Raw genomic sequence first — 16,651 nt, forward strand, 5'->3', positions numbered from 1 at the left:
GGTCCAATTAATAAGAAGTTGATTTATGTAAATAGATGCGTGAGTTCAACTTCCGCTGCTAACATTGGTGTGAAATATATAAGGACAACTGATTGTCAACGTTCACTTAATCTTGAGGTCTGCTTTACGCTTATGAGTTTGAGGACTAAAGTCACATAAACTGTACATATTTAGGCCTAAAAAGAGGCAATACAGAGTCAGAGTTTCACAAGTCAGTTTCAGTTACTGCTTGAGTACCAGAAAATACATAGAAAACAAAACTTTAGTAGTAGAAGAAGAAATAACAAAAGCTTGTGTCTCTATCTATCTCCCTCAGCTTTTTATTGCCTTTTCTTTCATCCTACTCATTCTACGGCCATCATTTAACAACCAACCCGTTTATTGTGAGTCACATCCTTTTCTATAGACTATACTTAGCTGCTGGTAAACCTTCTTCACATGCTATGCTCTTTTCATCATTTTCTCCATTCATCTAACCAATTTTGCTTCATAAGAACATACTCTAGCTAGATACTGAGTTATTCAAGAGGTATGTTCTTTTTCATTATCAATATTGTATTTTTTTAGTATTATATCTTTGGTGGGTCCATGAAAATTTTGCATGTGATGTTGATGAACATGCTCACTGGATTTTTGCACTATTTTATTCATTGATTGTGGATACTATTAGTGCATTTGCAATTTTTTTTTTATTGTTTTTTATATTATATAGTTTCTTTCAGGAGAGAAAATATAGGCTTTTGATGTATCCATTTAGCTTAAATCATGGCTTTTTATATCCAAAGTTTAACAACTTGTGATACTTCTAATTGAGCATACTGTGTCAGTTTAATTCTTCTCTTGTTATGGTCATTTCAGTGATTAATCAGTTCAAAAGTAGTGTTTATTTGTTCTGATTAGTTCAAGTCTTCTTGAATTGAGAAGCATATGATTCACATTTTTTGTCCTTCAGGTGTTCAACTCAGTGGTAAGAGCTTGACGCAGTTCAAATTCCTTTAGACAGTTGTAAAATAATCATTAGTGCCATTTTAATGAATAATATCTATTTAAACTGTTGATAATCAGTTCTTACATCCATTTTCTTTTTCAGGTTTTCAGGACTGAATAGGAAGTTTCATGCCTAATTTTTTTTGGCCTTGGTGCTGAGAATTAGTATATGATATTGTTTTATAGAACTTTGAGCTTGTGATTGAGAGGGATTGCATTGAATTACATATACTAGTTGTTCAATTTTGGATTTGGAACAAGATGTCTGAGAGAAAATTGAACATCAATGCTCCACTCATGTCTGTGAGACGAAATTCAGCTACATCCCCTTCGTTAACTGAATCAAAGAGGAAGATATTAGAGAAACGCCACACTCTTGCAAGTTACAAATCAGAAATGACATTGGATCAAGTAACGGAACCTGTTGCAGTGCCTTTCAATTGGGAGCATATACCTGGAAAATGTAAAGGTAATAATGGATCTGAAGTACTTCAAATTCCTCCTAAGAACCCTTCATTCACTCCAATTCCTAGGCTTCCTCCTGGAAAATCAGTCAAATCTGCCACACAGCCAATGGTAAAGGAATCCAATGTTGCAAATAGATTCACTTCTTCAAACAAATCGAAGTCTTTCACCGGCAACATGGTTAAAACAGATTGTGATAGAGAAAGAGAAAAGGAAAAAGAAACTGAGAAGAAAATTGTGAGTAGAAGGTCTAATGTTAAGGAAGTGGAGAATGATGATGCTTATTCAGATGCAGTTGAGTCACTGTCACATTTAACAGAATCATTCTCTTTGAACTGTAGTGTGAGTGGTGTAAGTGGATTAGATAACTTGGAAGCTAAGAAGTTTGGAACATTTTCTACAGATCAACAAACAAGAGACTTCATGATGAACCGTTTCTTGCCGGCCGCGAAGGCTATGACAATACAACCTTCTCAATATTCTTCAAAAAAGCCATCTGTATTAGTGGAACAGCAACCTAGAGATGTTAACAAGTTGGTTCAGAATGCAAAGAAGCCATTGGTAACTGATATTATACCGTATACTGGGGAATGTCAAGAGGAAGAAAGTGAAGACGAAGGCGATGTTTATGACAATGATAATTCTGATAGTGTCTTGGGTAAAGGATGTGGCTTGTTACCTAATTTACATGTTAGGAATTCATTACCTTCGTTAAATTCTGTGGCTGGGATGAAAGTGAAGAACCAAGTTACCTTGCCTTCTTCTGCTTGTGAGGTTGTAAAACCTAACAAAAGATCTAGTATTAGATCTTTTAGTCCAATTCCAGCTGTAAAGAAGGTAAAAAAGGTCATTTAGCGTATGTTTGATTTCACATTTGGATGAGCCAAAAATTGTTACAAGAGGTGTGATTTTGACATGTTTGTATGTTTTCGAGTAGAATTGATTTTGCCTTCCGAATTTATTCTAACTTAAAGCTAAAATTTGTAGATTTGGCTTCTACAATTGATTTTCAGCCTTAACTTTATTGTTCAATCCACTTTAACATGAATGTATCCAAACATAAATCACTTTACATGAAACTCACTTTTATTCAGACTAAATTTTAGAAAATCTATTTTTGTCACAACAGAACCAAACAAATCCTTTAATCCTTTTTTGTTAATCAACATCCTCATGAATGAACGTGTATTCGACATATTTACTCACAATGATGGTGAATCTTTGATGCAGGCTTGGGAAGCGATTCACAGGAACAAGTCAAGTACTGCAGCTGCATCACCTGAGACACAAGAAGGAAAGAAGAGATGGAGCAGTGAATCAAACAGGTTTGCTTATTCAGGTGAGTTGCTTCCAGGTAGACTCTCTCCCTTCCGGCGTTCAAGAGCAGCCGCTGCCGGTATATCTCCCTGTAGAAGTAGACAACAATCTCCCTTTCGCGGCACAAAGTTGCTCGGTGATTCTAATGAGGCTGAAACCAATAAATCTTGCAATTTGAAGTTCCACAGCTCAGGACTTGGAAAAATTCAAGGAGTTCCAAACCAAGGAGCCAAAAGAAGTTCATATTCAGGAAGTTTGGCAATGGAAAAGACATTGTACATAGATAGTTCAAGTACTGTCAAATTATCATCTTCAAATTTAAGTTCTATAGATATCAAAAAGAGGATAGATACTATGACTGCAGAATTGGACAAAAGACGAGGGAAAGAACGTAATTCTAGCATAGAAACTTCTCAAAACATAAAACATGTAGAAGCTTTGGATTTGGAAGAAAAAGTCACATTGGATTATGAAATATTAAGTTCTTTAGGTGGCAATTCTACAACTTTATCTGGTATGCTACATCATATAGACAAAGAATATGAAGATGAAGTAATGAAAAATGATGAAGTTATTAACTGCGAACTCGTGTCAGTGCAACCAGTGCAAAAGACATTTTCTGAAGATTCAGATACCAACAACAAGCAAATTGTGTTAGCTAATGGTTCTCCACTTCAACCACCATTGCCAAAATCACCTTCTGAGTCTTGGCTTTGGCGCGCCCTGCCTATAAATTCCCTCAAGAATTCTTTCATGCATTCAAATCAAGGGACTCAATCTCATCCTAAAAGAAATGATTCTAATATATCATCAAGCAATGTCAAGTGGGAAACAATAGTGAAAACTTCAAATTTGCAGCATGGTCATGTTCGCTATTCTCAGGTAACCTTTTTAATTCCTTTGTCCATAATTTTGCCTACATAAGACTACATCAACTCAACTATGGTAGTGACTAACATGAAAATTCACATTTGCTTTTCTTGCAGGAACTACAGGCTGGTAAGTCGCAGCATTCAAAATATTAGAGATGAAACTGAGTGACTTTACTAGCATGTTTTGGTCCAAGTTTTTTGTCTCCTTGTTTTTTCACCATGCATATGGTATGAATTCCTAGCTTATGGAATTTTAGCTTTTATAGCATTGGTAAAAATATAGTATGATTGATTAGATTTTTACATTATTGAACATCTTTCATCCCAAAAGAAAAGGTTGGATTCATATTAATATCATCCAATCTTGAGGAATCAGCTTTTTTATAGCAAAATGATACAATACAAGTGATCACTGTTTTTCACGTTTTATTGATTTTTTCCCTATTTGATACTCATAATGAAGGCTCGGAATCTTATGTCCAAGTATGTAAATCAGATTATTCTGAATTGAGATGAAATATGAAATTCTCATGTTGGTAAACCTAGCACAACATCTGGACTAATAATTGTCACCCGCTTGCAGCCATGATATATTTTTGTAATCTATATATAGTATATTCCTTGGTGATTTTGTTAATCGATTATGCTTTTTTATGCTATGAAATTTAGAACATTTGATTTACTTTAAGCTGTCATTGCCAAAAGAATAGAATCACAAACTACTTCATCACAACAATCATGCGAAAATAGATGAAATAATATCATATGTCAAATACTCGATCAATTCTAACATCTCTCCTTAGATCGCGGCACAAAAAGATGTTATAATTACATGTTCACACATTAATTCATCCATTTTCTTCACTGACAGATCTCATAGACAGGCTTGGTTTTAACGGTATTCAATATTGCATTTAAAAACCCTTGTATTACACACATTAATCGATCTCGATTATCATTGTTAATTTTGGGCTAACACAGAAATAGTAGGCGCAAAACCAAACATATACTTTCCTTTACAAATCTAGCAAAAGGGAAATGAGTGTGTGGGGTAGATGCAGAATATGAATCAGGATAATGATGGTAGGGGACCAATTAGTAACATGAAAATGGAGATAGAGATACAGATAAACCATGAAATTGTTGAAATGGGGACCTAGTGATAATATATTGGATTGGCTGGGCCAAAATGTCTGTGACAACTGACAAATTTTTCTTTTAATATATTCCCTCATTTTGGAGCAAAATATTCTTATCTATCAAGTCACCAAAACTTTCAAAAACTAAAGTTCAATCAAGAGATTATCTACACAACCAAAATAGTTGAACGTATTTTGATGTATCATCTATTTTATCACGGAAATGCTACTTCGCGCTAAACAAAACCTCACGGGAACATCATGATGCTGAATTGTAACTGTAGCGTGATTCGTTTTTATATTTACTACCTGACATGTTTTCTGATAAATCAATGATCCAACGCTCATAAACCGTTCTTGATAGATTTGCGATAAATGGCAAGATCCTAACTTACATTTTTCATGATGCTAAAATATTTTTCGGGAGATTAATCATTTCCCATAAAATATTGAATTGGTTCAATTGGATACTTAACTTATAAATGGTAAGATCTACTTTCATTTCAATTATTTACTAAGATGAAATGCTCATTATCTAGTTACTTAGTTATTACAAAGTTCTTCAAATCTTTAGCCAAATCACTAATGGAAAACATTCTTGAAACACCTTGAGAAGCAATAAAATATACACAAATCAACATAACGAAACCAAACCCTACACCAATGAGAATTAACCCAAAGAATTACTGCTAACCCAATGACAACTGTAACATAAGATGCAACACAACTCCAATAGAAGGACTCCATATCAATTGCGGTCTGATGTTGCGTTGTCGATGCTGGTGGAAAAATGGAGGTATGATTGCAGGTTATATTGATAACAGATCCACAAAGATCTGAATTACCTCTATAGTTGTTCTCATCAAAGTTTGCAAACTGCATTGTGGTTGGAACTCTACCAGAGAATTTGTTATATGAGACATTGAATATAGCTAAAGAGTATAAATTAGTCAGGTTTTGAGGTAAGGCACCACTCAAATTATTGTAAGAAAGGTCTAAACTCTCAATATTTATCAAATTGGGAAAGGTTCCTGGTATCGATCCTGAGAATCGATTGTGCGAAAGATTCAAGGCTTTAATATCTCTTAGTTCTCCGATCTCTGGGGGAATACTACCACTCAAATTATTACTTGATAAATCCAATCCAGTCATTAAGTTCAAGTTATTACCCTTGTAAGAGAGATAATAACTCTTTGTTCTGAACTCAATTTCTACTATTTCATAAGATATCATGTATTCATCAGCAATAGGATGGTTCAAGCTCAAAGAGGAGTTATAGAAAATGTCGAAAGTATTTCCAGGGGTGAACCAAATATCATCCACTAAAAAAATGTATGATGTTGCAGTATTTCCATAATACTGAATTTTATCCTTTGAGTCATTATCATTCTGCACTGCTCTTCCTCCTACTGCAGTAGTTTGAAACTCTACCATTTTAAATGATATATTCTTAATGCATGGAGGTATTGTTTCATTAATCCAATTATGTGAGAGATCCATAATTCTGACATGTTCAAGTTCACACACATAGATAGGAATTGGACCTGTTAATTTATTCCCTGCCAGTAAAAGAACTCTTAACTTTGAGAGCCTGTTGATCCACTGTGGAATATTTCCAAAAAAATTGTTGTCCCTCAGGTCTAGTGATGTTAATTTTGTTAGTTGAGAAAAAGCATATGGTATATTACCTTGGAGAGCATTCTTTTGCAAGTATAAGAACTTCATGTATTTGAAGTTCTTAAAGCAATAAGGTAAAAAATCTGATAGATTGTTTTCAGAAAGATCCAAATAGCTAAGGGAAATTAGGTTGCAAAGCTCATTTGGGATTTCACCTTGTAAACGATTCTTTGACAATGAAAGTACACTTAGTTTTGTGAATCTTCCAATCCATCTTGGAATCCTGCCAGATAACATATTGTTTGATATGTCCAAGGAAAACAAAGAAGAATTGTTTGACACTCCATCTTCAATTACTCCACTAAAGGAGTTATTGTTCAAATACAACCAATTTAATCTTGTTAAGTTTGAAAGTAATGGAACAAGTCCATGGAAACTATTGTGAGATAGCCTCAGAAGTCTCAATGAGGTCAAATTGGAGATCAAATGGCTACTAAGCTCTCCAGAGAAGTTGTTATTGGATAAGTCCAAAGTCCTTATTGTTTGCATTTCACCAATGGATGATGGAAGAATTCCCTCAAAACTATTCTTAGATAGGTTTACATAATAAAGATTTGGAAATATCTTACCTATATCCTCTTGTAGTTGACCACCAATCTTGTTATTTGAAATTTGTAGGTCCAATAAACCATGTTTGAAAGTTGGAAGCTCAAGAGTTCCTGTGAATGAGTTATTCATCAAGTATAAGGTCTCCAACTTTGTGTTATTTTCCAATATCCAAGAGGGAAAATTCCCTGATAGCTTGTTATGAGAAAGGTCAAGTAGTTGCAGCTCATGCTGATAAAGTAGAAAAGTAGGAAAAGTTCCATCTCTCTTTGAATTTAGAAAGCAATTTCTAAGTTGGAGAACTTTTAATTGAAAAGTAGGGTGCCATGATGGACTTTCTTCAGTTTCCACATACAAGTTATTTGTTTTTGGTGACAGAAGGAAAACTTCAAGTTTAGAATGATTATTCAAAGAACTAAATGAGAAAATTCCATCAAAGTTGGTATCAAAGAGAGATAGATATTCAAGAGACTTGAGACTAATGATGAAAGATGGAATGTTTCCAACAAAATTATTTGAGGATAAATCAAGTACTCTGAGGCTTGTCAAGTTTCTAAGGCATTGAGGAAAATAACCACTCATTCCATTTCTGCTGAGGTCAAGTTCCTGCAGATTCTTCATTCCACATAATCCTGTCAATATTATTTTGTTTTCAGTGAGACGACGGTTCACATTCTAAAATCATCGAATTTCCTAAATGATTATGAATTTTCTTGATCCTATTAATCTGTTTGGATCAATCAATTTAATTCTTGAAATTGTCTCGGAAGACTAATGTGATTGAGAATCTTCGGATCATTTTGTGAATTCATTAATTTCAAGGACCAAATTGTCTGGAGAATACAATTTCTAGAATTAAACAGCTAATAATTTACTCTATATTTTATTTAATTACTAATAAAAGTAGAAACAATTCTGCATAGAACCAAAAACTGTCTAATAGACGACGAGGGTCTAGTGCAACTGTGCAAGTGGTTGGTGTGTAGTGTGTGACAGTGTTGTAAATCCATCCCGGAATACCAAATTTGATTCATGATAATTAAAAAAAAAAGTCTAATATAAAGTTACCTTCAATTTCAACCCAACCATCAAAATAGTTAGCTGATAAGTCAAGATGAACTAAATGGTTGAAAGGAAGAAAATATGAAAAGTTGAAGATCCAAAGATAAGTTGTATTGGTTGGAATTGTAACTCCTCCAAGCAAGAGATCCATAACATGTCCTGTGGTATGGTTGCACTTGACACGCTCCCATGAGCAACAATCAACATCACTCTTATCCCATGATGTAAGATTATTGTATTTACTAGTGCTGTTTGAAATCAAGAAGGTTTTAAGATCCAATAAACCCAGCTTTTCTTTCTCTAAACACCCTTCTAACTCCTTGACAAGAAACAAAACAACAACAACAACAACAATCCATAAGCACAAGTGGTTTTTGACAAAGACTCTCTCCATTTAGTTATGCTTACTATATTAGTAAACTTTGTTCTATATATTATCTTCTTATGTGACAAAGAATGGATCATATATACAGTACTAACTGGTGAGAGAAAGAATGGTACCATAACTCATGCATTTCTTCGAAATTTCCATACAATTCCACCTAATCAATTGTATAATACTTTTTGAGTAGCATATAGGGGTTGATTTTTACTTTGTTTAAATGTACTACTCAATAAAAGTTTGGAAGCTTAGCCGATTTGTTTTGATTGTAGCGTGTCACTACCGCGTTTCTTTACTTGTGTGAAAGCATAAACTATAAAGTGCTGGTTTGACAACACGTTTACCGTGGCCAAACCTCGTTTGCTTTTTCAAACGCCGTTTTCAGATTTTCTATCTTATTTGGATGAATGAAAAATACTTCCAAAAAAACTTGGTTTTGATCTCAAAACGCCAAACCAAAAACACACAAAGAGATTTCTTTTTCATGTTGAAACAAATAATTCAACACATTTGGTGCAATACAAGGTAAAGACAATGACAACTTTAAAGATAAGGACTTCATTTGCAAGAATATCTACCGCTCTTTGACTATAAAGTAGGAAACAGAGAAATTCTAAGGGCCGCAAAGTTTTCACACTAGTAAATTAAATGAAAACATAATGACTGATAATAATTTGACAAGTATATCAAGTTGCATGTGTAATAATAGTAAGATCATGTCTATAGAGATATTTTGTTTTACTTCCTCTGCACTTAAATATAAGCACATATTTTTATTTTTTTTTCACTCTTATTAAGAAAAGTCGGTAATGTAGTCAGCGGCGGAGGACAATATGGGCCACGGCCATCCCCAAAAAGATTTAATTTTTTTCTAGAGGGAAATTATTAAAATACCCTTAGCTTGATTTTTTTTCTTTCCAACTGGTTCACCCAACCTCTTCACTTCCTCTGTTAGATAACTAAACTTCTCATTCTCTTATTTGTTATTATTGTTTGTTGAATAGGCTTAATTGAAAAGATCGTGTTTGGTTGTAATTAAGAGGAATAAAATTTACTTTACGATTGAACAACTTTGTGCTTAACGTTTATTACAACATAAATTTTATGTTTATTATATTAGAGTTAATTTTGTTAGCCCATCCAGAGATATTTTCTGGCTCCGCTACTTAATGTAATTAATGTATCGATTTTATGTATGAATATACCTAACATACTTATAACTTCTCTTAAGATTTCTTCCACGAATTAAAATCAAGGGGCTCAATCTCATGCTAAAAGAAATGATTCTAATACATCATCAATCAATGTGAAATGGGAAACAATAGTGAAAACTTCAAATTTGCAGCATGGTCATGTTCGCTATTCGCAAGTAACTTTTTTAATTCCTATTGTCCATAATTTTGCCTATGTGAGACTATATCAACAGTTGATTAAAATTCCTGTAGGAATGAATAATGATAACGTAAACTTGGTGCAGTTGATCAACTCAACTATGGTAGTGACTAACATGAAGGAATGATAACGTAAACTTGATTTTCTATAAAATTAATTTTGTGCAAACTATTAAGGCCCACTCACAAAAACATACGTACTACCTCTATCTATAAATATAAAATCTTCTTGAACTTTTTCTTTATCCTTATTATAAGAATTGTTTAAACAATCTAAATTAATGCATTAATTATTTTGTTACTAATATACATCTAATAATGTTACATCGCTTTTTACAATGTTTTATAAATAATTTTATGTAAATATTAACCAAATCGCTGTCATAAAAGATAAATTTATCCTCGTAAGTTTAACTTAATATGAACATTGTGTAATATATAAAGACCGGTGTTTAAAATATACAATCAACTTTTTCAATTCTTGCAATTTACTCAAATAAATCTTATATTTAAGGGCAAATGTCATTTAATTTATTTTAGATACATGTATTGTACTATCATGGTGGTAGAGAAATTAAGAAGAGAAATAGGTGAGAGAGAATATAGTAAAAGAGAAATATAAGAGAAATAGAGTAGATTTGAGATGTTGTTTGGTTTAAGAGAGAGAGAGAGAGAGAGAGAGAGAGAGAGAGAGAGAGAGAGAGAAGAAATAGAATAGAGAGAAGTGTTGATTATGTTTAAAAATACTAAAATACCCCTTCATTAAAAAAAACTATCAATCTCACATTTTTATTTTACTTTAATTAATTTCAGTTAATTAATTAAGTCATCAGTTTTTTTATTTGGTAACCTAAAATATAATCAAATTAATTAAATTATTCAAATGGCTTTAGGTAATTTATTTTGTTAACAAATTAATTAATTAAGAGCTAAATTAATTTGCTAAAAAAAAAAGAGTTAAATTAATATTTAATTAACCACAATCGGATATGTATGCAAAGGGAACAACTTTTATGTGGGTTACTCTCTACTTTCAGAAGAAAAAAAAGTGTTACTTTCTGTATTTCATTTACTATGTTTTTAAAAAAAAAATATGTGTTACTAAAATAATCCATATTTACCGTAAAAAAAACATATTTATGTGTGGAAAAAGGAAATGTCACTGTACCTAGAACAAAAGCGTAGCAAGAAGAATACAACTATTTTGCTAAATGATGTAAAAGTAAAAAAAAAAAAACTAGTTTTCAAAATAAACAAAAATGAGGAAAGGGTGGGACAGGGGTATATAGTGGAAAGTGAAAAAAAAGCAGCGTTCCACCAAATCTCTTCTCACATCTGCGAAGAAATGAAAAAGGGATGGGTCCCTCCATATAATCTTTTCTCTCTTTCTTATTTCTCTCCATACCAAACAGAAAAAGTTTGATATCTCCATTCAATTTCTCTCTCCCCTATTTCACTCCAACCAAACACAGTGTATATGTCGCCACCTAGCATAAATGTTATTCAACAAGCAGCAGATAGTCATGAACCAGAAGCAACGCAAACAAATACTTCATCCGTTTCACAATATTTGTCGCTTTTGAGAAATTTACATATATCAACAAATCAAATAAATTGTTATTTTGATAAAATTATGTGTTTTTTCTATAATAATCTTAATTATTTATTATTTCATTCTATTATTTCTCACTCTACCATAAATAGGTAAGGGAACTATTGACAAGCCAATAATTAATGTTGAATTAAAATTCGAAAGTGACAAGTAATGTGAAGCAAAATTGTTTTTCAAAAATGACAAATATTGTGAAACGGATGAAGTAATTAATAGGTCGATGAAAAACATATGAATTAAAGCATGGAGCAAAAGTTGATATTAGAAAGTTTGCAACTTTGCATTAAGGAATTGTGGCAACACACACCACTAATAAGAGAGCTATAATTTTGTACGCGAGTTGTCGGGCTACTCGTAGTCCGTACGGGTTAACCCGAACATATTACGGGCTTTTACGGGCCGGTTAAAAAAACATTGAAAAAAATTTGGGCCGCAATTATAAGGCCCAAGCCCTACGTTTTATTCGGACTTTTAGGTCGGCCATATAGACGGACCCGTTTTGACAACTCTGTGTATAGGAATAAGCAAAACAATTGGGGTCAAATTATGATTTTTAACACCTGTATAAATTGAAATATAAGAAAATATAGATTACAACTAAAAACAAATTAAACAAAATTGATTTAAAATGGGAAAATTTTGCAATTGTCCTATGTTAAAACTCACTTATGTCCAAGTATGTAAATCAAATTATCCTGAATTGAGATGAAATTTGAAATTCTCATGGTGGTAAGCTGGTACAAGAGAGGGTGGTGGTTCAATTTATCAATTTTCCAATTTTCTATAATTCTTTTTATCAATTTATAATTTTTTAAATATTATACTTTTATTTAAATAATCTTAATATTAATAACTTAAATGAATAATTTAATATTAAAAAAGAGAGGGTGGTAGCTCATGGTGAAGCTCGGGCGACCACCGCGGAGATGGAAGGCAAACTTCCAACAACACCATGGTGTCACATACAAACATTTGATATATTATTCACAAAAAAGGGTTAATAATGTTTTACCCTCAGTAATATAAGCCATTTTCAGTTTAATTACCCCCTGTTTTTATTTTTTATAGATTTCATTTTTGAAAAATAAATATTCTCCAAAATAATCTCATTTAAGATTCGATGTTCACGACCACTTTCACTTGATCGACACTAACATGATAGTAGCCCTTTTATTTGGTGACTTCGCACACCTATCATCAGTACTCACTATAGCACCTCAATATGTCATATAGCTAGGTAGCCCTTTTCGTGGTCCAACTCAATGAAAACAATAATTGTTAGGATTTAATCGTATATCGTAATCCAAATCTCAATGAAAACAATAATTGTTAGGACTTAATCCTATTAGGAGATCACATCCCAAAAGATTAGTCTAATAGGTGAAAGAGCATCATGGCTTGAATCTCATGTCAAATAATTTTATCTACTTGATATGAGACTGCTAACATAATTTTTTTTTTTTAAATAGTCAATGTTAGTAATTAGAATGTTGTATTTCATTGTACAATGTGATCTTTTATATGTAATTTTTGTATTAAAGTCTGGAAAGTATCCAGACTTATAATTCTGGAATTTTTTTATCTTGATCTTTAGTATCATAAATCATGTTAGATGTTACATGTATCCCTTTCATATAAGTGTGGATTATAAAACAGTACTTATCTATTAGATACATTCATGAGGTGGTAGATCGATGGACAAAGTTCAAAGCAACAAAAATCTCTAATTATCGAAATTTTTAAAAAAATGGAAAAATATCTTGATAAAAAAATGAATTAATAACAACATTAATTATTCTTGTAAAAAAAACAGCATTAATTATTTATTTAAAATTATTTAAATAAATTTAATATCCATAAAAACAAGTCTCATAAATTTAATAAAGTTAGATATTATCAATATCACAAAAAAAGTTAGATACTATCATTAAAATATAATAAATTTAATATCCATAAAAATAAGTCTCAGAAATTTAAAGGTTAAATTAGTAAATGGCTTAATTGGACATTTGGTCCTCTAAATAATTATGCATTTACAATTTGGTCCCATAAATTATAAAATCCACATTTTGGTCCCCTTGGTTTTGCTCCGTCAGTCAAATTGATCCCCTCCATTAGTTTTTTAACATCTAAATTTTTTGATATGATTTTAACCGTTTGATTGCATGTCCATTATACCTATAGTGAACCATCAGCATCTAATTTTTGTTCATTTTTCATCATCTTCTCTCTTCTTCTTCCTCAATCTATAAACATTTTTTTAGAATTTTTTTTTTCCTTCCAAAATACAAATTCAAAGAAACACAACATAATACAAAAATTACAACAACCTTCAAGAAAAATTCACCACCATCATCTCATCACTACACATAAACAACAACCTTCATCACCATCATTATCCAGCAAAATAAAAAAACTCTAACAAATAGTGCTATTTACATCATTGAGAAGCATTAGAATTCCCTTTTCATTGAGTGATATGTTCCGACGCGGTGGTACCATTTTCCGGGTGCATACACGCAACAGGGATGCGGTGGTGATATGTTCCAACGCGGTGGTACCACTTTTCGGTGCGGTGGTCACCGGAGCAAGGTCACCCAATATTGATTTTTCTTTGTGGATTTTGTAGAGGATATGAAGGAGAGTATGTTTATGTTGGTGGTTTGTCACATGACATTTTGTGGTTGTCTAGATCTAGAATGAAAGTGACGGTTTGGAGACTAAGAAAATGCCTCCTATCTAAAATTTAATTCCAGGAAGAGATAGAGAACGAAGAGAGGATGAATATTATGTATTTTATCTAGCAAAAGAGGGCCGAAAACACCACGGTGGGAGGCCGAAAATTTCGGTCGGAAAAGGAGAAGAGGGAGAGTATGGTTTTGTAAAGAGAGGAAGAAAGAAAAGGAAATGAAAGAAGAATCACAAGGAGAAATGTTTTTTTGTAAAGAGAAGAAGAAATTGTGGGGTTTTTATATTTTTCTGGATTTTTTTCTTATGAATGTTAATGAAAATGGTATGAAGATGATGAAGAAGAGTGAGGAAGAAGATGAAAAAAGGGAGAATTAATTAGTTGTTGTTGACTCACCGTAAGATAAAATACACCTGCGTAATCCAATGATCCTCCTTTTAAAAAAAATCAAACGGTTTAAATTAGAATAATTAATAGGATTTATGGTGGACCATTTTTAAAGTTGGTCTACCATAGACATTTGGGGGTTAAAGTTAACAGGTAGGACCTTTTTAACTGACAGAGCAAAACCAAGAGGACCAAAATGTGAGTTTTACAATTTATGGGACTAAAATGTAAACGCATAATTATTTAGAGGACCAAATGTCCAATTAAGCCTTAGTAAATTGTTCTCCTAAATATACCAATATTTGATTTTAATTCCCTTAAAATATTCCTTAAGCTTTTGGTCCCTCTCTACATTTATGAAATTAGTCCATGCTCTACATTGAGTATTACACTAGAGTAGGAACTAATTTCATAGATGAAAATTTTTAGAGGGACAAAAAATCTAAAAAATATTTTAAGGGGATTAAAATCAAATGTTGATATATTTAGAGAGACTATTTATTTATTTAACCCTAAATTTAATAAAGATAGATACTATCATTAATATATAATAAATTTGGAGGTTCTAGGTTCGAGTTAAACAATTAAATATTGTATTTATTTATTTCTACTAATTAAACATTGTATTTATAAAGTCATGTATTAATTTTGTAAAAAAAAAGTCATGTATTAATTATCAAAATAAAAAATTATTATATTAAATATTGTATATACAAAGTCATGTATTAATTATCAAAATAAAAAATTATTATTCTTGCTCTAAATTCTAACAAGTTGTATCTCAAATTTGCCTTTACAAATAGCATAATTGGAGTAGTAAGAAATTCATAATTAACATTGTTCAAAATTCATTTCTCAAATCCTCTTTCTTTTTGTTTTTTGATCATCGTTGTCATGACTGGGAGGAAGGTTAAACTTGCATACATAGCCAATTCATCGAGCAGGAAGGCAAGCTACAAAAAAAGGAAAACTGGTGAGAGATTAGTCGTTTCTTATTTTCAATAGAGTGTGTATTAGCCTTGCAAATTATATATATGTTACCATTAGATAATGATTAATGGTATGAAAGTTACTTAGGATCATCAATTAAAATTGAAGTTTTCATCTATTCTCTACGAGTTATCTACTCGGTAGTAAGAGATTGAATTTAAACAAACTCAAGGGAGTTCAAATTAAATCTCATCTTAGACAATTGTAAAATGATCATTATATAGTTTCACTTTATTTTTTATTTTTTTTGGTAAAAAAAAACTTCTCTCTGTTTTATTTTATTTTTAAAAAAATATCATTTCTACCTCTAACTATATATGTTTTTCAATAGGTTTGCTAAAGAAGGTTAATGAAATCAGCACTCTATGTGGGATAGAAGCATGCGCAATAATCTTTGGTGAAAACAATGCTCAACCAGAGGTTTGGCCACCAGGTCCTGCAACAAAAGATGTGTTATCCAAGTTCCTACACTTGCCTGAAATCGAACGAAGCAAAAATATGGTGGATTTGACAGCTTACTTGAACCAAAGTATTGCAAAATCTCAATTGCTGTTGAGGAAACAAATGGAGGCAAACAAGAAGAATGAATTCGCCCTATTTATTACTAAAGTATTTAGTACTAGACAATATCGTGTCGAGGATGTGAATGTGAATGAACTTAATGACCTGGCGGCCTTTATAAATGACAATCTGAAGGAAATTGATTGGAGGTTGCAATCGGCGGAAATTCAATCTCAAGAGGAAGCTGGAAATGGAGCTGAAGATATGAATGGAATAGGGAATGAGGGTAATAAGGGTGATGCATCTGGGCTGGTGAATGTAGGAGATATGCAAGCTAATATGGGCAATGGTGCTGAGGTCCAAGGTTTGGATAGCAACGTGAAATATGGCATGGAAAGTGATTATGAAGATCCACCTTGGGACTTCTCCATGTTAGCATTTCATGATGTTAATACGGACATAAATGGTCTTTGGTCTAACTAACTAGATCATATAGTTGTCTTGCAAATTTATGCTCTTTGAGTGTGTCTCTTTCAAAGTATGTGTTTGTGTCTTTCGAATTTATGTGTCTTTCAAAATTTATGCTCATTGGGAGTATGTGTTTGTGTCTTTTTTTTGTTGGTCTTTGTTTGTA

The 16,651-nt window shown here is 32.2% G+C and overlaps 3 protein-coding genes across 5 annotated transcripts; 2 read left to right on the forward strand and 1 right to left on the reverse strand.

Moving 5' to 3' along the window:
• LOC25485969 (uncharacterized) lies at positions 1-4,278 on the forward strand. 3 transcript variants are annotated; one of them, XM_024776544.2, is made up of 4 exons: positions 1-529; positions 1,091-2,289; positions 2,683-3,651; positions 3,756-4,278. In XM_024776544.2, the coding sequence occupies exons 2-4, from the start codon at positions 1,249-1,251 to the stop codon at positions 3,792-3,794; spliced, it is 2,049 nt and encodes a 682-aa protein (XP_024632312.1). In that variant the 5' UTR covers positions 1-529; positions 1,091-1,248; the 3' UTR covers positions 3,795-4,278. The 3 variants fall into 3 exon arrangements, with proteins under 3 accessions (XP_024632312.1, XP_039686216.1, XP_039686217.1); XM_039830282.1 differs by having other exon boundaries at positions 1,099-2,289; XM_039830283.1 differs by lacking the exon at positions 1-529 and adding an exon at positions 947-967.
• Positions 4,279-5,256: 978 nt separating this feature from the next.
• On the reverse strand, positions 5,257-8,841 carry LOC25485970 (receptor-like protein 15). The gene is made up of 2 exons (XM_013607112.3): positions 8,072-8,841; positions 5,257-7,635 (listed from the first exon to the last, which is right to left on the reverse strand). The coding sequence occupies exons 1-2, from the start codon at positions 8,457-8,459 to the stop codon at positions 5,363-5,365; spliced, it is 2,661 nt and encodes an 886-aa protein (XP_013462566.1). The 5' UTR covers positions 8,460-8,841; the 3' UTR covers positions 5,257-5,362.
• Positions 8,842-15,315: 6,474 nt separating this feature from the next.
• On the forward strand, positions 15,316-16,500 carry LOC25485971 (agamous-like MADS-box protein AGL80). Its single transcript, XM_013607113.3, has 2 exons — positions 15,316-15,499; positions 15,848-16,500. The coding sequence occupies exons 1-2, from the start codon at positions 15,421-15,423 to the stop codon at positions 16,498-16,500; spliced, it is 732 nt and encodes a 243-aa protein (XP_013462567.1). The 5' UTR covers positions 15,316-15,420.
• The last annotated feature ends 151 nt before the right edge of the window (positions 16,501-16,651 follow it).

This window comes from Medicago truncatula, chromosome 2 (genome assembly GCF_003473485.1).
Source record: "Medicago truncatula cultivar Jemalong A17 chromosome 2, MtrunA17r5.0-ANR, whole genome shotgun sequence".
Taxonomy (NCBI): domain Eukaryota; kingdom Viridiplantae; phylum Streptophyta; class Magnoliopsida; order Fabales; family Fabaceae; genus Medicago; species Medicago truncatula.